The sequence below is a fragment of the Fringilla coelebs genome, assembly GCF_963513975.1.
Source record: "Fringilla coelebs genome assembly, chromosome: 2".
Classification (NCBI taxonomy): Eukaryota; Metazoa; Chordata; class Aves; order Passeriformes; family Fringillidae; genus Fringilla; species Fringilla coelebs.
Window position 1 is genome coordinate 67658852 of NC_140029.1, and position 21547 is coordinate 67680398.

The 21547-nt window shown below is 41.2% G+C and overlaps 2 protein-coding genes across 2 annotated transcripts in view; one reads left to right on the top strand and one right to left on the bottom strand.

Moving 5' to 3' along the window:
* Nucleotides 1–21547, bottom strand: part of NBEA (neurobeachin) — a gene marked incomplete at its 5' end in the record, with an annotated part of 454102 nt that overhangs the window by 142044 nt on the left and 290511 nt on the right. Inside the window, 3 exons of the mRNA XM_084201080.1 lie at nt 5767–5903; nt 17589–17627; nt 20793–20936. Of these exons, the coding sequence (XP_084057206.1) occupies nt 5767–5903; nt 17589–17627; nt 20793–20936 (320 nt within the window). The remainder of the gene's footprint in view (nt 1–5766; nt 5904–17588; nt 17628–20792; nt 20937–21547) is intronic.
* MAB21L1 (mab-21 like 1) lies at nt 1997–3428 on the top strand (the record flags this gene model as incomplete). The annotated part of the gene is made up of 1 exon (XM_084224781.1): nt 1997–3428. One exon carries the CDS (start codon nt 1997–1999, stop codon nt 3074–3076), a length of 1080 nt encoding a protein of 359 aa, XP_084080907.1. The 3' UTR covers nt 3077–3428.

A 21547-nucleotide genomic window follows, 5' to 3' on the forward strand; every position in this document is an offset into this window, starting at 1 on the left:
ACTCCGGTCGGCTTCCTCCTCGGGAGCGGCACGGGAAAACCCATATAACCGCTAGACCGAGGGAGCCAAGCGCACAGTCACAAATTCTCCGCTATGTGCAATAAAGTTGACCGCATTCGTACGCTGAATAAATGTCGTGAAATGTTCTTTGTGGTATGACTTCTCAGCGACTGATATGCCCGTGACAGTTACTTTAGGAAAAAGTAATGGGTCAGTAGTTTAAAGATTCCAAGCGATCAAAAGCTTTGGTGTTTTTTTTTTTCCATATATACGTATATATAAAATTTAGGGCTCTCTTGAAGTGAAGCTCAGTAAATGTTGTGAAGCAGAAGAGCTTACCACTCCAGCTTATTTGCAAATAAATGTCCCGATTACCAACACTTAAAGTACCGAAGGCGAAATTTGCTAATTACACATCACACAGGCGAAACCCCAAACTGTCAGACAAGCAAGCCAGCATGTTTGCAGTCGCTAGCGTGCCTCCCGTGTGCACATTTACTAAGCGCAGCTTGCTAGCACAGCTCGCTGTACGATAAATCCTCCAGGTTTGAAATTAATAGGTACTTATAGTACGTCTCGAAAAGCAGCCGAACATCCACTCCTCACAACATATCGGAGAGCAATACAGAATATAAAAACGACGCTAAGAATTGGCAAAGGAGATTTACCGTCTGTATCTGCTACTTGATTTTTGGAAGGAACGTGAAAAAGACCTGACAGATATGTTTAGCCATTGATTCCCCCGTCATAAGGTACAAATACAAAAAGCAAGGCAGAGACAATGCCGAAATGCATTAAACCTCAAAATCGATTAGAGCCCGTCAGAAGATCCTTTAAAACAATACAAATCGTGGACTTCTGAGCAATATTTTATTCCAAAGAACACTAAATTTGCCGTGAATCCGCTGCCCTGTTCACTGGCCGGTTCACGAGAGAAAAAAAAAAAAAAATCCAAACCTACTTCTCGCTTGCAGTTACAGACAACTATCAGGAGGAAAAGGACAGCGTGATGTGACGCCGAGTGGGGGTTAATGAATTTACGCCTGTGCTCCTGCCGGAGCGAGCCCGGTCTGTAGCTCCCTAGTTGATGGATGCCCCTTAATACACCTGCATTCACGTCCCGGCCATGAGGAGGCACGCAGGGATTCAGTACGGAGCAGCACAGTTTTGCCAAGTCCTCTCGAAACGTCAGTACCCTTCAAGTTACACCCAAAGGAGAGCGATTTCTCTTGATTTCCGAGTGTACAGAAGACCGGGGCGGCTTTCTAGCCAGTAACCTTCCACCTTTCTATACGTGCCTGCGTGTGCGTGTGTGTGTGCGTGTGGCTGTGTATACATATCTATCTCCTAGAGAGGGATTAATTAGCCGGGTTCGAGCTGAAAGAGGCTGCAGTGACGAGCCCAGTGGCGATTGGCCGCCCGCCTGCCTGGCCCTGCCTTTATAATTTCCACACGAGTGCATCTGGGCTCTTATACAAACCAACAGCCAGCTTCTTCTGACATACACACACGGCACTTTTTTCCACCATCTGATTAACCGCCCTGCATACAAACGGTGATTACTACGGGAAAACATAAATAAATACGAAGAGGTTTTATTATTTTGACTACTGGAACCCTCGCTGTGTCTCAGTGCAACTTTTGTTTTTTCTTGCTGCTGGGAAAGGTGCTCGATGCTTTCCTCTCACTCACGGACCCTTTAAAAAAAGGGGAAGGAAAAATATCGCCCCCTCCAGTCCCCCGCCCGCTCCCCCCTCCCTTCACCCCCCCCCCCCACCCACCCCCCCGCCACACACACTTCAAGACGGCTGATCTAAAAAAGCAGGAAGAGAGCATCTGAGGAGCAGCAGCCCCGGCGCATTTTGAAAAACATTTGTTACATTTCAGAGTGCGGCAGCCTGTTTCTCCTCTGAAGTTGGCTCCAGGCATAGCAGCCGCATTGGATCCCACAGCCTATTGCGAGACTCCGGTATACAATCCGGATCTCTGCCCCAACATGATCGCGGCCCAGGCCAAGCTGGTGTATCATTTGAATAAATACTACAATGAGAAATGCCAAGCCAGGAAAGCTGCAATCGCAAAAACGATCCGAGAAGTCTGCAAAGTGGTGTCGGACGTGCTGAAGGAGGTGGAGGTGCAGGAGCCTCGCTTCATCAGTTCCTTGAACGAGATGGACAATCGCTACGAGGGGCTGGAAGTCATCTCCCCCACGGAGTTTGAAGTCGTGCTGTATCTGAACCAAATGGGGGTTTTCAACTTCGTGGACGACGGCTCCTTGCCGGGCTGCGCTGTGTTAAAGTTAAGCGACGGGCGCAAGAGGAGCATGTCCCTCTGGGTGGAGTTCATCACGGCGTCTGGCTACCTCTCTGCTCGCAAAATCCGGTCCAGATTCCAGACTCTGGTGGCTCAAGCCGTGGATAAGTGCAGTTACAGAGACGTGGTAAAGATGGTGGCGGACACCAGTGAAGTGAAGCTGAGGATCAGGGATCGGTACGTCGTGCAGATCACTCCAGCGTTCAAGTGCACGGGGATCTGGCCGCGGAGTGCTGCACACTGGCCGCTTCCCCACATCCCCTGGCCGGGACCCAACCGGGTGGCGGAGGTCAAGGCGGAAGGCTTCAACCTCTTGTCCAAGGAGTGCCACTCTCTGGCCGGCAAGCAGAGCTCGGCCGAGAGCGATGCCTGGGTGCTGCAGTTCGCGGAAGCTGAGAACAGACTGCAGATGGGCGGCTGCAGGAAGAAATGCCTCTCCATCCTCAAAACCTTACGGGACCGTCACCTGGAGCTGCCGGGCCAGCCCCTGAATAATTATCACATGAAGACTCTGGTTTCCTACGAATGCGAAAAGCATCCCCGCGAATCGGACTGGGACGAGTCGTGCCTGGGGGACCGGCTCAACGGGATTTTACTGCAGCTCATCTCGTGCCTCCAGTGCAGGAGGTGCCCGCACTACTTCTTGCCCAACTTAGACCTCTTTCAGGGCAAACCTCACTCGGCCCTGGAAAACGCGGCCAAACAAACGTGGCGACTGGCTAGGGAAATACTTACCAACCCGAAAAGTTTGGAGAAACTTTAGAGGGTAACTATAAAACCGGCCTGACCGATAAATCTGCTAATTTCCCGATGAAATTTAAGATGCCTGTTTGAAAAGTCATATATTTCCACTTGACAATGCAAATAATATTCTCTTTTGAAAAGGAATATAGCTTAGGCTCTTCACAAAGAAAAGCAAATGAGAACAGCAAGCATCATTCCTCCTCGTCACAGTTTTGCAGTTCCCCGTGGGGGAAAAACAAAAAGAAAGAAAGAAAGAAAGAAAAAGAAAAAAGAAATAAAAGAATGAAAGTGTGCTACCTGGAAAGGAAAATTGGCCGTAATTTGATTGTGACCATTCTGCCTAAAAACGGTACCAACGGATTATAACAAAACCCGGTATTTTTTATGTAAACCTTCTGTGAGTAAAAGCTATTTGGATATGCCACCTGAACAAACCCTAATGTACCTTTTAATTTGTATCAAATATTGTGATCTCACATTGTCTTTGAAATTGTGGATGTTGGTGTTTTGTGATTTGGTGAACAGAAGTTAAATTGCCATTTTGGATACTTCAAGGACATTTTCTGCTTTAAAGAAGATACCATTTAAAAAGGTAGATTTTATCACGGTACTTTTGTTAATTGTCTTTTGAAGTGTCTGAACTTAACAAGTTTACATTTTTCGTTTCATATATATTGCTTGTTCTATTTCTAACATTCCATAAATATACTTGAAATGTTATTTAAATATATTCAAAAGAAATTTGGATTCTGCTTATATAATAACGCTTGAATATTGGAATTATATATTTGAAAATGCACTTGAAATACACTGGATAATTACTTTTTGTGATTTAGATTTTAATTTCTGTTGCTGATTTATTTAATTACAAGCTAATAAATGAAGTAAAATGCATATGGGTAAGCGTTTCAATATCGGATCAAGTTTTTCACTTGAAAAACCAGAGGCAGCTATGTTTTGTGGATTTTTCTTTTCTGTGGATAGTTGCTTAAATCCTGTAAAGCAGAAAACTTAAGGGCAGAGTCCTGACTTTGCATTTTGAATAGTTTTGTAGAATAAGGAAGTATTGGTTGTACAAACATATTAGAATTTAGCTCCAGATCACCATCAGCAATTGTCAGACACCAGCGTGCTTATTAATACAGTTACACTTTTCCAGCCGTCAGGAAAGAAGTCTGTTTTGAAGGGTTTATTAAACGGTGCTGTTGTGTTTCTGCTAGCTTTTGAACAAAGCTGAGGAAACACAACGTATCTGTGAAGGAGTGTTTTGAGTAAGCAGTGATCCTGATAAAACTAGCAATTTGGTGCAGGTACTAATAAAGCAGAAAATAAAATTTATAGGTGAGAGCCAGCACCAATAAAGTGAACAACAATATTACTTTTGACCTACAAATCCGTTACGAATGTGATAAGATTGCCAGTTCCACTCCCAGAAATCAAGCCCCTCAGCTCCCAGGGCATTCAGAGGGAATAACATGTGCGTGCTTACAAAACTGCACGCAATCCAAAGCCGCCCGTCTGTATCGCACTGCCCGGTCCCTCTCAGGATGCATTTCTTTAAAATGGCTTTTAAATCAAAACGCAAATTAACAACGGGGATTTTGATTAGGATCCTAATAGTCAACAAGTGATGAAAGAGGCCGATCTCCTGCGTGACACCCACTAGCAACTATTTCCAGTGGGTGCACTTTAACGAAACTGTTATACCCAGAGATTCTGACAGAAACTTTTTACCCCGGCACTGTGAAGAAAGTCCCGAGTTTGACAAATTATTCACCAAAGAGAAATCACTTCACTGCAAACGTATTCAGACGAGGGGTTTTCTTGGAAAATTTTTTATCATATTTCTGCATTAAAAAATCCCAAACCCCAAGGTCTTTGTAAAAGTACCTCTCCTATTTCCTCTCTTCCAACATTTTCCAGAGCAATAGCAAAGAAATAAAGCAAGAGCGATAAGAATAAAAAGACATGCAGACGAGAGGAGCGCCCTGTTAGACACGTCCCTTCTGTCTGCCCCCTCCTCCCCCGCGTGGCATCCCCCGCGCCGTTCCCGCGGGGAGAAAGCCACGCAAAGGTTTCCGCTCAAGTCACGCACCCCTCCCTGCTCTGTTGCGGCTGGGCTGGAGGTTTTCAGGGAAGGGAGGGGGAAGTGGGGCGGCGCTGGGGAATTGGTAGTAATAAGTGACTTCAGAAAAAAACAGAGCTTTCCCAGGAACCAAGTCTTCGGTACACGTCTATTCCCCCCTCCCCCATTTTCTTTTCTCCCCCAGAAAACAAGCATTAACTTTCATTTCAGCAGTTACAAAGTGTTTACAAAATGCGCCGTATTTTCTTAGGTGGACACTAACGTTTTTGAAATAGCGGGATTCTCCGATAACCTCGGAAGGCGTAAAACCCTCCCCTGTGTCGCGGGAAGGCTGCGGGCTAGGACTGCTGCTCCCTCCAGGGATTTCAGAGCAATTGGCTTAACGTTCATACAAAGGCACCGCGAGAAAGGCTGCTGGAAAACGCGTACGCTGCCGTAATAGAGGATTTACCATCATTAATACATTGCGCTTTTTTTTTTTTTTTTTTTTTTTTTTTTTTTTAATGCAGCGAAAGGCGGCAGACAGGAGCGGAGTTTGGAATGCGGGGGCGGCCCCGGCGCACGTGTGCCGGGACCGGGGACGGGGACCGGGACCGCGCCGCCCGCCCGCACGCCGCACTCACCTTGGGGTCGATCTTCTTGAAGGCCGAGTCATCCTCATCCACCTCGAAGTAGATCTCTGTGGTGGTGATGGAGAGCGTCCCCTTGGCCACCACCACGGGGGCGATGAGCTGTGCCGGCGTGCTGAGGACCACGGGGCCTGCAAGGCAAGGGCAGCGGCGTCAGGTTGGAGGCGCCCGGCCGGCCCATCCCCGGTGGCCCTTCCCTCCGCCGAGCCAGCGCCCTGCGAGCCCCCTCGTAAACCCAGTTTGTAAACGCCGTGTTCATTCCCCCTCCTGACCGCGGCCAGCGCTTTGAACTCCGCGGCCGGAGCACAAGCGAGTTTGTGAGCTCCGGGGTTGCGAGATAAATCACAGCAGCGAAATTCAGAGGGGTTAGGGTGAAAAATAGCTGCCTCTTAGAAGAAGGTCCCCTCTCTTTTCATGCCCTTTTGCTCCTCGTTAACGCTATCACTGTTTATGTGCGATAGCGGCGGCTCGTTCCACACCGCTTCGATCTGGCAGCTCAGGGTCCCCGCGGCGGCCGGGCCGGGCCGGGGGCGCAGGGCAAGGCAGCCCGCAGCCCCTGCCCGCCACACTGACCCTGCGAGGCCTGGGGGCATTATTTCTAAGTCTGGATCCAGACCTCGACTCGGACAAGTAACGCCAAATACCAGGGGGTTTTGTTTAGTTGTTTGGGTTTTTTTCCCCTTTTATTTTTTTTTTTTGGCACCTATTTCAAATACCCCATGCACATAAAGGCCAGTATCTTTAAATACATTTACGGAACGATAATTTTTGTTTCAACTCGTTGCAGCTTATCCTTTTAAAATTACTATAACAATACTTCGCTCAAATATATTCCTTAACGAGACGTTTTCACGGGCATTGAAAAGATGGGATGGGGAAAACCTATTGTAAAAGGCAGCCTTCTCCACACAAATTGTTAGATTTTAACTCAGGAAAACAAAAATCAAAACAACCCTTCTTTAATCCAAAAGACAAGATGATCGCTTTTCCTCCATCTTATCTTCAATTTCAATGCCATCTTCTGTTAAAGCTGACAGCGGCCGTGTTTAGGAAGCTTACTTGCTTCGAAGAAATTACTATGTATTAAATAAATTCTAGATTTAACCACGAAAGCCTGTGGGATAATTTGTAAATATACATAAACACACAGAGCCACATATGTGTATAAACACGTATCTGACACAAAAATAATAAAACTCCAGTATTGAGAAGCTGGGTACATCACCTGACTGACGCACCTTTTAGAAACTGGCCCACTGACCGTCTCAGGAGGTACTAAACAGGGTGTGCTTGTTATACGCAGCTAAAAAATCTCCCTTGCAAAGAGGGGGACCCCTGCTCGGAGGGCAAAGAGTCGTGAGCCTCCCGCTGCCTTCCTTCCCCGGCCGCTCGCCCCTCCAGCAGCGCCGTGCGGGCGCTGGCGCGGCCGAGCCGAGCCCGGGGCTGCGGCTCGCACCGGGGCCACCGCCTCGGATGAGCCCTCTCCTCCTCCCGCAGCACTGCCCGCACACTTCACTACCAGCTCTCGCAGGCAGCACTTCAAATTACTCACTTAGCCCAAATTACTCCTGTATCGGCGCATCTAACTGTCATGTTGTTAATGCTTTACTTTACTGTAACACCCAATTTGAGCCCTTATTGCTCAATATTTTGTCATTTACGCTGCAAAATAAATAAAGAGGAAGGCAGGGATTGCTGTGCGTACAAGGGGAAGCTAAAACGCACAGTTTCAGTGACAGCTTTCAGCAGCCCAGCGTGGCGGACGGGATAATATTGATACAAACTCTATTTTCTTTCATTTTATTGTTTTCCATCTCCTAATAAACCGAGGTAGCCTCTTGACCCCAGTCAGCTGATCGGAATCACATGCGCCGGGCTTGCCTTGCTGCTCTCCCAGTCTAGCCTCCATCTTCTCTCCCTCCCTTGGCGGTGGGAAAGGAGCCGATCCGAGCCGGGGAAGCCCGGCTGGAGGCTCCAAAGGGCAGGGTGATCGATCCGAAACGCCGCTTTAAAGCCTCATCAATCTTCATCTAGGTTGCTCAAGTAATTACGCCCGATTCTCTTGTACGATTACAAGTGGATTTGGGTTTCTATTCCCCAGGCCCCCTTCCTTTGTGTTTACAGAAGGGGGGTCTGGGCAGCCGGCGGTTCCCTGCCCTGCAGAAGCACTTGCCCTCTCAAGCAGAGCGCCCTACCCCTCCTCTGTCCCTTCTCGGGCACACTTGGCCCGGCGCAGGGTGATGGGCGCCCGGGCCTTTGTGCGGGGAGAAAAGCGCCTTGGAAAGACGCGTCCTGGAAACGACCCGATATTCTATCACTTTAAGGAGGCGTTTGTGGGCTTTGCTGAATCCCAGAAGGAAGAACATCAATTTAATCCAATTACCTCTTTTTCCCTGGTGTTGTGTGGCTAAAATAAAAATAAAGCCACCGCTATTTAATGGCCAAAAGGCCAAACCCTATAATCTGCCATTCAGGCGGAGACAATGGTGCGCCCCGGTTAGCGGGTGATGTGCCCTCGCGGACTGGAGCAGGGGGCAGAGCTGCAAAAGCAGGGGTGAACGTGGAGGGAAAGGGAACAGTCACTTCTTAGCCCGTTCCTGAAAGCAGGGGAAATCGGGGATTTCTGGCTTTCTACTCCTCCCGAGAAAAGCCTCCGAGTTCCCTCCCAGACTGGTACCTTGGCATCTGCCCTGCATTCTACTAAAATGACACCCTAGATTTGTTGCAAGGTAAACATGTCAGAGATATCACAATGCGACAAGGAATAAGCATTATCGTACTTTCCAGATAAGAAAAGGTTTTCCTGTGTTTTTTTGTTTAGGGGAAAAAACTAAAAACAAGCAAACACCCAAAAAACGAAACAAAACAAAAAAAAAAACCCACAAAATCAAAGGAAAAAAAACTCCAAAAAACATAAAGCAAAATAACCACCAGTCACATTATGGGATTTCAGGAGAGGGGATGTTCAAACTAAGTTTAAAAATATCTTTACAGACTTTCTTTTCTTAAAGCACAAAATGAAAAAAATAAAATCGGTATTAGCAGTGTTTCATTTTTACACTTGTCCTTTGGAAATCTCCAATTACAACTTGCAATTCCATAGCATGTTTAAGGAGCACTGAGTCTTTTTGTTGTAGCCTTCAGGGAGCAAGCCAGCCACTGAGAGAATACGAAATTAATCCACTACAGCTATAGAGAGAGAGGATTATGTTTTAATCCCCTTTGGGATAGTCTCTGGATTTTAAGGATCCGATATTAAAATGTTTACATAGAGCATAATCAAAATAGCGCAGATTTTCCATATGGCACCGAGCTATCGGGAAGCTCTGGATCTCCTTTCCAAACCCAATTGATAATCTAATGAAACAAAAGCTGAGCACACCTGAGCCAAGAGCCGCGGGACGGGCTCATTCGCATTCGGGAAGGATAACGAGCTTCGGCTCCAGCCTCCGCCCGGCCCCTCGGCGGTGGCGAGCTGCGCTTTTCCAGGGGATGTAAATATTCATTTCCAGCGCGGCTGCGGCCCCGGAGAAGGCCGGGGCCTGGGCCGTGCTGCCCGGGGGAGAGGCAGCCGCAGCAGCGGCACCGGGGATGCTGCCGGGCGCTCCCCGCGCAGCGCAGGAACCGCGGGCGGCACCGGGGGCGCTTCCCTTCCCGCTCCGGGGGAAAAGCCAACCTGTGGCTGCCTCGCTACGCCCAACAAACTGGAGTTTGTGGAGGGGACCCGTGTCTAGGGTGCTTGTCGGCTCTTGGGACTCTAAGCAAAAGCATCTCTCTTTAAGGATCGTTTCGCTGCCTCTTCCACACCTCTCCGAAGCTATCGGGGCGACCGCAACAGAAAGGCAGCGACCTACCAGAGAAGTTCTGACCTTAAAACGAGTCCAGAAATCATTTCAGACACACAGGTCTAGCAATCTGTTTAAATGGTGATTTTTCCCTGTTGCCTGATCCCTGTGGTCAGCCCATGTGATTTACATTTCTAAAATAAACTCTACCACACATCTACCTTTTAAAATAATATTTTCTTTCCAAAAGTAAATAATTGTGAAATTACAAGGTCCCAGTGAATAAAAGCAGAATGTAACTTCCCTGCTCCCCTGCGTCATTTTTGTTAAACAGAGACTTCATTCCCTGCTCTTGTAACTTAGCTCTTGTATTTTCAAGCTCAAATAAAGCAAATCAAGCCAAGTGAAAAGTTCTATTACATTTAAAAGTTTGTTATCTGCTAATGGAATATCAGCAAAATTACACCTTTTAAGGATAGTTGCTAAAGAGTGGTATTTTGAACTTTTTTCAAATATTTTCATTTTCATAAACTGTCATTTTTTTTGCTGTAAGAGCTAAACATGTATTACATTCAAGAGCTTGAAAATTACACTGGAGGTATATCTGCTAAGAAGATTTGGCACAATTACTCCTAAGGTATATGCTTTTGTATGCTGAATTATGAAAAAAGACATTTAGCTGCCACAGGCCTAGAAGTCCAACTTTTAAAATTAAATTTTGGTGATTACCCATAAACAAAAAAGTATTAGCTGGGACAAGTACTTTGAAAACATATCCAATCAGCTCAACCAATTTAATTTTACAACCTACTGGTAATTGCTCTGAAAAAAACCAGGTGGATGTTGGCATATTTAATTTTTAACTGATACTGGTTTAAAAGGAAAAACATATAGATCTTTATACATATACAAATATTCAGCATAGATTAACTGAAACCAATACTTTTACTATGTAAAATAGTTTGTATAAATTACATTTTGTAATTTGATATGACACTTAAACAAGAATTTTAGATAATAAGAATAATAACTAAAAATCACTCACAAGATACTTGAAATATGGCAACTGAAATTTCCTCAGCAGTCTACTGTAAAGCCAGGTGTATCTGGCACTGAGTTGCATTTGAAATGTATAAAAATCCTTATACTTAAAAAAACCAGATGTAACACATGCATGAGCGCACAAAAAATTCAGTTTCTTGAAATGAAAGTCACATAGCATGGAAGTAGAAAGAGGTACAGGTACCAGAATCCTTTGGGAAAAGCTCTTTAGTCTGAAAAATATTTCAAACATTTAACATCTAATATAACACATGCAGTGCCAAGTAAATAACAAGTAAACAAGGTAAGATTCCTAAACAATTCACAGTATTTAGTCTATTTTTGTTCCCATTGTCATCATAAATTTGATTCAAACTACCCTTTAAAAAGATTTCTGTGGTAAATATATTGAACTTACATGAGGATGGCTGTCCCCAATTTGTTCTCCACTATAGCAAATACTTGAAGGCAGTAACTTCACTCAAGCCAAGGCCTTTATAAGAATGTACATATACAGCTCCCTTTACACATCACTTGCAAGAGTTTCATTAAAGATAATTCACACAACTTTTTAAATGCAAAAACCAGAATCTAAGTCTAAATATGACTATAGTCTTTGTTTTCTCTTCCACTGAATAATATCCCAAATTCATTTCCCCTGTTTTCAGAGGTATCCAAGCTTATTTTGTTGGCTTTTTACTCCTGCACAATCATATGTTTCATATTGTGAGAGAGGGATTGACTTTTTTTTGTTTGTTTAAAGGTCATAGCCAGTGTGGATAGGCCCTGATATTCAAGATTTTCCCCACTTTCCCCCCCTTTCCTCCATAAAGCATGTAACACTACTAGAAACATCAAAGATCAACTTAAATGGTCTTTTTCAACAACAATGACTAAACAATTACAGCAATTCAATTCTCTTAAGTGGTTGCCATAACAGCAAGCAAATGTGTTTGATTAAAAAGAAAATGTAAATAAAAACAATCTTGCATATTATAACTGTGAATAAAATAAGTAAGAAAGAATTACATAGTTTTGATGAGATGGTGAAAACTGTTAAATATAGTGTTGCTTAAGAAGAAAAAAAGTAATTTTATCTCAAACATATCCATACTCACCTATATATTTGAGTTAAGTGACATATGCATCTTCACGGGTAAATTATTATTATTATTTCAATTCTATACCTTCCTGGACTCATTAAAAGAAAAATATAAACTAGTACTTCTTCCTGAGGAAAAACATGCCTCCCAATATTCCTAGGAATAACTATTTCTTTATATTGTTTCAAGTGCGACAGGAAGCCACCACTTAATGGAACAGTTAGAGAATATGCAAAGACAAACTCAACACAAAACAAAAGTCAGTCTTACTGAAGGTTCCATGGAACAATCAGCTGTGTGTCTAACAGCCCAAAGTTACTCAGAAACACAACATTTGCTCCCTTTTGCAGGTAAAGTCAGATTTACTCTGTGGCACTCATGAGAACTTCTGAATGTGCTGATGTTCTGAATGGCTTACGTGGCTTTAGAGTTTTTCCAGGACGTGTCCAAGTGCCAACCTGCCAGATGATCAGGTATTAATAAGTCAAGACTCCCCCTAATGATTTACACCTGGCCAGAAATGTAAATATTTGGGATAGGGACCTCACTACTGCAATGCACGCATTTGCCACTTCAAAAGTAGATTCATACAGTGTGCTCTGCCTGAAGCTATACCTTGGAAGGACTGAGTAAATTAAGATGGTTTAGAAACTTAAGAACTTGATTGTTAAGCAGTGCATCCAGATGTGAGTGTTCTACACTGATGCAGTAGGACCTGCACTAGCTCCCTCCTCATTCTCAGGTAAAACTTAAGATACTTTTTCAACCTAGAAAACATTAAGTGATGCTAAACACACACATAAGTAACAATTTTTCTCTCTGGGAGAGTCACTATAGCTAGCTATTTAATCAAAAAGTAACAGAAAAAAATACACCTTAGAAAAGCATATTTAATGTTCAAAAGAATAACATGTTTAATGTTAATTTAAAGAAGAAAGGAGGAAGCAGAGAGAGAGCCGGCTATAATGGTATGCCGCTGAAAAGGAACTCAAGCTAACGAGTCAGGAACACAAGGGATCTAATCCCAGATGCCAGTCTGAGCAAACCAGACTTGACAGGTATCTTATACAGTCCAGTTTGTGTACCTTGTCATGCCCATAGGGCTCAATTGATTAGAAATTTAAGGAAATAAGCCCTTCAGCTTTCATTCCTTCCAGTCTCCATTACAGAAAAGCTCTTCAGATAAACTCTAAGTCCTGTATTTCTTGAGACCAGAGTGAACAAAAATATTACGTTAGCTCATGATATTTTAAAGTTCACTTATATAGATAGTAACTCCTATATCTGTGTGGGAATGAAGACTTAGGTTGTTGGATCAGCATATAACTTGACAGATATCTTTGGAAAAATCACTTGAGGTGCGGCAGTCGTTAACTTCAACATTTTCTGAAAATATGAGTATCTCTAAACCACACCAGGGCCAATTCTAGTGCAACTGAGTCTGCTAGTTGGTTGCATGTATTTCATTCCCACAGTTAGGGTAATTCAGAAGACTCTTCCACAAATATCCTCTGGTACCTTTTGAAAGAAGTGATGTGTCATTCAGCCTTTTTCCTTAATGACCTGATTCCATTGCTGGAATTTTATTGCTTCTCAAGTCTTTGCTCTTGTTAAAAAGTTTGTTCAAAATGGCTTCCAGGTTAAGAAATTACAAAGATAGAGACTAACTGAGGGTGCTTACATAAACCTTGTTTCTTTAGAAAGCCAAGATAAAAGCAAGGGATGAGGCCACCTCTGGTACAATTTCTGGTTCATTAAACCAAGACTAACCAAAATGTCTTTTTGACTGATCTAATTGGCTTCAGAGGAAAAAAAGAAAGGCAAAAAAAGTCCTGTCCAAAGGCCAGTGAAAGTGCTTAGTTTAAACATAGATACTGTCAATACAGTTCTGAATACCTTCCTTCAACTAATCTATGGTGGGTCAGTCCAACATGTTCCTATGAAGAATAAATGGATTTTTGCATGGGAACAAATTGCACAGTGAAAATGAAATAAGATGCAAAATGATAGAGTTTCCTTATGTCTAGGCCTGTCTTTCTGCAGTCTCTTATATATCAGGTAGCTCATCAGCTTGACCTTTGATGAATTATCTAGTTCCATCCAGGGTGTGACACATCAGGAAAAAGGAGAAGCTACAGACCTGTGAAGTCATAGGCTCCACTGTAGTCTAATTTTGCAGCCTTAGAAATTTCAAAAAAAGAGTTTTGCAATGTATAGAAAAACAAGTTAAATAGACTGTTATCAGTGGACAGTAACAAAACATGAAGCACTCTCAGAGCCACTCATAAATACACTCCAACAAAGTTTGAACTGATTTAATTTTAAAGCTTGGAAAGCAGTAAATCTGGTTGTCATTTTAAAAGCTGAAGATGCTCAGACAGAGTTGCTGTACTAAGGTACAAAGAGAAGAGTTCTTCAAAGCTGTGCTTAGGAGCACTATCATATGTGACTGACAACCACCTTATAAAATATTAAGATATTTTGGATAGTAATATGGAAAAAATGATTAGAATAAACACTGAGCTGTCTAAAAATAGAATGCTATAGAAACTGTGGGGCTTTTTCTTTTTCAGTGTGAAAGCCAACTACATATCAAAAGCATAATTGTTTTCAGTTTATGCCCAAATCTATACTTCAAATTAAACTCATACAAATATGTTTTTCTTTTTTAAACTTAGACTTGAGGATCAAAATCTGAATACGTAAAAAACAGAAACTACGAAAATCTGGCTGAATTATATTTCCATGTTTGGAAGTAAAAGGGTTGTGTGGTTACGTATCTATCAGAGAATGGGAAACGGGATCACTCTTCTTCCACATTCCTGTCACTTTCCCAGAAAAGCTGCTGCCCCAATGAAATTCCTATCTTGAATGCTAATTTGCAATAATAATGAAGTTTGAAAGGAAAAAAAAATCTACTTAGTAGTGCATGCTGAATTCAGTGAAGAGTTTCCATTGGGAAGCTTGAAAAACTAGGAGAAATATTAAGACTTTTTTGTATACTCTATTGAAACTTTTATATTTGTTACTTAACTGACTTATTTGTGTATTCGTATATATATACATGCTTTCTTAGAGAAAAAAAGCATAAAGTATGGCAAAGCTTAAGGTACCTTAGCCACCTCCAGACAGAGAGAAAAAGAAAGAAATTGAGAGTACCAGAGAGAGAAGAGAGATAAAATGGGAAGGAAAGAGAGAAAGAAGAAAGCAAGCAAGTTAATAATGACTACCTCTGGCTCTTGAAGTATCAGAAGTACAAGTTGTTAGAGGCTGAGAGAGAATTATTAGGAAGCACCACTGTGTTCTTGCTACAGTCCTGGCTGCGTTTCCCTTACGGTTGTTGCTTTCTGCCCTCTGGGCCACTCCAGACCATCAGAGCCACTGGTGGTCTGTAATGGCAACTGCTGCAGGAGAAGGAGAGAATGTGATGGACTCTCCCAGTGCCACGGGAGAGGACACACCAGGGCAGGAAGAGAAGAGTTGGAGAGGGAAGATGAGATCACCCTTGGAACCACTGTTGTGCTTTGTTCTCCAGGAGGGAGAAGGATGAAGATGATTCCTTTCCTCTACCCCTAGATGTCCTGAGTAGGCTGTGGTCACTGCTGGAGACAATAGCAATGCTACTTGGTCTTTTCTTTCAATCCGTTACTCTAACAGCAGATAATGCAACAAAAATGTCTCTGGTTGGCCTCAAATACATTATTTTTACATGCCTGAAAAATCTAATAATTTGAAAATCTGCCATCTCAGTAGAGGCTCAAGTTTATGTTGTGGTTTTTTTTTTTTTTTTTCCATAAGAAAATCTACTATTTGGCTACCTGTTTAGTCTGCTCACAAAAACAATAGAAATAATACTACATATATTATTAAAATTTTGAGAATGGCAACAGAAGAAAACTCAAGAAAATATGTTCCTCCTTTACTCCTTAGGAATAAGTTAGAAAAAGTTTCAAACAGCTTTGCTTACCAGAGATTGTCTCCACTGCTCAGCTCTTGTAAAGAAAATTCCTTGTCAGACTCTGGCCAAATGAAGTGTTACTGTAACTCAGAATGTATGTGTATAAATTTTAAACGTGTATTATACATCTGAAGATGAGTCAAAATGTATGTTTTCCATAAAAAACACTTATTTTGCAAGTTTTTTTGTGGCTTTAGGTGCAGTTCCTTGATGTGTGAGTGGTTTTATTGCTGCATCTGGTCCTAGGCGAGACTTCAACGTAATTTCAGAAATGTAAATTATCTGTTTGTTAAAACCTGGAAAAGACAATTTCCCCATGGGCTAAATAATTTATATTTTTTAATTTTTCTTTTTGTACTGCTATACAACTTTAGTTGTACCTTTATGTAGTACAACTTTTGGCACTATTCCAATTCCCTCTAATGACATAATCTAAAATGTTTTCATTTGGAAATTGGTCAAAATTATGATGATCTCTGTTAGTTTGTCTGAAAAGAGACAAAAGGCTTATATTGCATAGGCCACAAAACAGATGTTGATAATGTTTGTCTGGACTTCAAACAGATGACCTGGAAGTGAAAGGTCTTATATCTCATTAATAATAATACAAGATGTCAAATCCCCCTGACCTAGTGTGTTCCTTAGCACAGGGCAGTAAGTCAGGACACTCAGCACACTCCCAAGAAGTCTGGAGAGAAGGCTTTTCACATTTAGTCCTCAGGCCAGGGTGGACTCGCTACTCCTGCTGGCTCAGATGGAAGATCAGCTCTTGTTTATCACTAATAATGCTCCTTTCTAGAAATATTTCTACTCTGAAGTTCAAAGGCACTAAAAGTTATGGCAGTGCTGGGATGCTGCATCTGTATCAAAATTCTTGGCCCATTTGTACTAGGGGGGAGGCAGATGTCCAAGAAGAAGGGAAAATTCTGTTCTGAAGGTTATGATACAGTAAGACTAAAACTCGTCAAAGGCAGTTAGTGGCTTTCCTTGTGTTTATTTGGATGAGTTGCTCAATCTGCCCATATAATGGAGCAAATAGAATGTATTTATTCTTGCAAGAGTGTTGTGAGGCTGTAATTCACCGTGGCTGATGAGGAAGTCAGCTTCTGAGTTGATTGAGCCCACGCAAGTAACCAGATGCCTGCCAAAGCCCTTTGTCTTCCTAAAATAACTCAAAGCATCATATCCTCCTATTTTTATTTCCTTTCTTTCTTTCTAGAAAATACTCTTTTAGAGAGTAGCAAAAGATTCCATCAAGGATCCCTTGCTTGGCTGGGGTATGTTTGCTGCTGTCAACAGCTCTATGACAAAATAGATGAAATGTGCTCCAGTTAAGAACATGTATCTTTCTAAAATGTCAAGGCTAAATTCTGCTCTCAAATGCACACAAACAAGTCTCAGCAAGTGAAAAGCACCTTTAGAACAAAGAGAAGAGAACATCTTCCTAAAATATAGAATTCATAAAACCTGAGTAGATCAACATTTATTTTTTTAATGACCTATTTTAATGCAAGATCAGTGCTCTAAAATAAGCAACCCAGCAACCCAACCCAAACAACAAACTTTGTTAAAAGAAAACTGCATATCTACTAGATCTACTACCTTATGCCCCTGTAAAAATGCAAGCTTATAATGTTAGAACACACCCACATATTTTTCATTTTGACCACATATTTTTCATTTTGAAACAATCACCTACTAAGCAGGAGACAAACTATTAGCAAATTTAAATTTTTAGGATCTTAAGGGAAAACGTAAGTATTTAAGAGCCCTACTGCAGCATTAGAAAATATAAACGGAAAAGAGTTAGTAATATCAAGTCACTACGGTGAATTTGATTGTATTACCCAGAGATTCACAATATATTAGGAAACTGTTAAAATTGACTGGGCTATCTCAATCATTAGTTCTAACAGAGATGTGACTTGCCTCTTGAAGTGAACAGTCTGGGAAGAAAAGGAGCTAAAACTGAAACAGAAACATGTAAAATATTTTAATGCATAAATGCTAAAACAAGAACAATGTCTTTCACTAACTCATACTGTAAGACAGTTTCAATACTGCTTTTGTTAAAAATTGTGATGCAAACTTATAAGTCATAATCCTAAGACCATAATAACATGGAATCAGATTTTCATATTTTATTAAAATGTTACTTAATATAATGAAATCTGACCAACTGCAATTGCAACATATGGAATACTAAGATTATATAATAAAAATATTCAGACTATAATTATTTAAAAATTCTCCATACCATATGCAATTTATCAAAGCGAACTTTACATTGATTTGTGCCACATGGTTGATGAAAAACTATAAAGAGTCTCTGGAACAAAAGGTATGTACTGATAACTTTGTATGAACAATCTCAATCTGTTTCAAACTTCCCTTTTTTTTCAGCTTTAAGTACACATATCAAAATATTGTATTATTTATATCCTCTTAGTTAAAAATTTTCTAAAACCCAAGGTCTCATCTGTTTAAAATGTGCCTTAGTTCCATGGAATAAACAATGCTAAATTGTTTTAGTTAAACGTGGACAATCTTAAATCAATTGAAACCTGGTTTATAAAGATTTTGTTTAATTCCTATCTCTTACTGAGACAACCCAAATCGTTGTAAATCAGGTTTGAATTGATTTAAGCTTTAAAGTTAAATTGGAGGCATATCTGAATATAGAAATTCCTATGTGTCATTTCACTGTGAGCAGTAACTAGATATAAATGATGCTGTGCTATACCATACCCAGATAGATCTCAAAGAATTCCAGATCATGTGTACTAAATGTACATAACTCTTTAGAATTAGACAAGAACAGACAGTGTGGCTTTATTGGGACCTGCTCTTCAGAGCCGTCAGAGATTGTTCAGACCTTCTTAGGCCAAACCCACACCTTCTTTGCCTGCTGCTTTTCTTGATTTCAGTTATTCGACTCAAGTTTCAGAGCCATGTTCTATATGCTGAAAACTGGGAAAAACAGTTTCATTGTATGGAAAATCTTGCAAAATCAGCAGCCAAAGAGAGGATTTCATGGGATTCACGGGTTTTTTAACCAATGTAAAACGTACAGAAGACGTGTATGATAATGTGTGTGATACTAACTCTCAACATCAGCTCCAAAGAAGAGTGAGAGTTGAGTAGCAAAGGCTGCAGTTAATCTCATGGTAAAACTGAGATAGTGGAGTGTGGGTCCTTTTTGAGAAGTTCACAGGTTTTGCTACCATATGGCACCATTATCACATCACCTCACCACACTTGGAAGCAGTTTGCCTGCTCTGTTAGCATTGATAGGGAACACAAGGGCATCCTGTCAATATTTCAAAAGTTTTGGGTTTTTTTGTTCACTTTCTATTATTTCTGCTTTTGCAATGCTGACAATATCTCCCAGTTTTACGAGCAGTAAAAGCAAAGGACTAGAATAACTGTGCCATGTCCTGAGGGAGGAGGGGTTGCCATCCAGCAGCAATCTTGAGTAAAAGGATAAATTGCACATTAATTCTTAAGGACGCATTGAAATACTAGGTTTTTGCAGAGGGATGTAGCTATAGGAATAGCATTGCATCAGTGTATTTGAACAAAATGTCAGTGTTGTGGCATAGAGAAAACTTCAGATTGGACAGATTTTCCAGACTGGGTAAGAATTTTTCATGCCCACTTTGCAGTTTTTTATCAGTATTTCAATTACATGTATATTTCAGCCTCTAAACAGCGTTTTAAACTACTATATGCACATTTAGTTGGAAACACTGTTCTTATATATAAGAACTTAGCCAAAGCAGTACTGAGTTTTCCTTCTAAAAGAGAAAATTACATTTATCGAATTATCCCACTTATGGTCCTGCTTGATGCACTATTTTATTGACTTTAGACAACAGTGTTTCAGCAGCAGTTAGCTGCAGATTGAGAAAGCAAGTAGAGTGACATATTAACTGTGGTAATCATATATTGATGCTTGCTCCAAAATAAAAGCATCTATTTCTCCCTCTCTGCTCTGCTCTAGCTCTAAAGTATGAGACTAACTTCCAGGTAGGCGGTTGTTGGGGGTTTTTTGCCTTTTCATTTTTTGGTGAAATTTTTGTTTGTTTTGCTTTGATTTTATTTATATTTTTAAAATCATCTACTTATGATCTTATCTTTGCTGCAGATTTTTACTTTGGTATCAGAAGAAAGTGCAGGAGCAAAGATAGCTATTTTAGAAATTCAGTTATGCAGAAAAAATCACATCACAAAACTCTCCTTTAGTGGAGTAGTTTAATAAAGATATTCCTAAGTAAATTAATCTAAAAAACTTCATACCACATTTAATATTTCTCATTTCTATCCCATCTGAGCGGAGAGTGCATTTTAATTTTCAATTTTTTTCAGACTACTTCCCAGGGAAGATAGTATCACCTCTAAGACAGAGCTGTAAAAGAACCTGCTAGAAGACAGATGAACAGATCTCACTGCATTCCTTAACCCAGGAAAGGACCAGAAGGGCTCTCTTGTGCATATTTACAGAGGGTTCATTCCCAGCTCATATGCTAACTCCCAAAGTTCATAGCTTGGTTACAACTTCATTCTCTCTTAGTCCTTGCTTAAAACAGGCAACTTTTTCTCTCGCTGTGACAGATGGGTTGAGATACTGCAGATCCCCCTTAGCTCCATCACTGAGAGAACTGGGTGCCAGCAGGAGGGCAGGTGTCTCTGCACAAGCTGCGTGGCACTTGGGATCAGACACAAGCACACTCTGACTCACAAAACCCTGACTTGTGGAATGAGTCCATTTACACTTAAACACAAAAAAAAAAAAAAAAAAGAAAAAAAAGAAAAAAAGAGAGGCTTCACATTGATACATTGATATTTACAGACTTTTCAACAAGTGACCCTTGCCAATAAAAGCACTTGAGGTATTGCTATTTCTCAAATCTCCACTCAAAGACTGTGCAATGGGAAAATGCTTTGTACTCACTGCCCATACCTCAAAGAAGTAGAGAAGAAGCAATAAATTCTGAAATGCAAAGAATCTGTTCATATTGCAATTGTATGCTTAACTGTGAATATTAAGACATTAACCACAAAAGTTAAGAACTAACAAGCTTAAAAGAGCCTTTTGACTCTTATCTTAGTTCTAATGAAAAATATAATTACCTGCAAGGTTATCAATCTCTTTTTCTTGGAGCAGGCTAACAGCATCATCATCTCCTTCCAGCATAAGCTCTGTTTCTGCATTCTGATTTACCACAGCTTGACTTCGGAAAGTTTTCTTTGACTTCACTACATCCTCTTCAGTGCCTAAAAAAAAGTTACAAATGTTGTGAATTTACCTGAATAATATTTTAAATATAAAACAATGACAGTCAAGTAGTAAAAACATTACAGTATAAATCATCTTTATCAAAAAGAAAAGAAGGAACATTTTCTAAAACTTTACCAAGGTTTACAAAATATGCAGGTCTATTCTGTTTTCTGTCCTGTCCCAAATAAAATGCAAACTTTTCCACAAAGACTCTCCTGGTTTTAATAATTGCTATTTACTTTGTGTTCAATGTTGTTCCATTAGTTTTCCACCTGCAACAAATTCAGCAGGAATTTCTTTTGGTTCCTGGTGCCCTGACTTTGACTTTGACTGACCTGAGAGCACGAGCCACCTACTCTAAATAAAGAAGCTGCTTTCAGGAATCAAAATCTCTCAGGATTTTTGTCTTTTTAGATAGGAGGGACAGAGTGGTGAAGTAGGAGTTCGTTTATCTCTGATACACAGTAACAGCAAAGTAGGCGATGCAGAGATTCAGAAAAGACTGAAAAAAAGGACAAACATGGTGAGGGAACTTTGGTGCACATCCGTGTGTGTGTTTTTAAGCAACACAATAAAAATGGCAGTATGTGGATATGTGCCAATTACC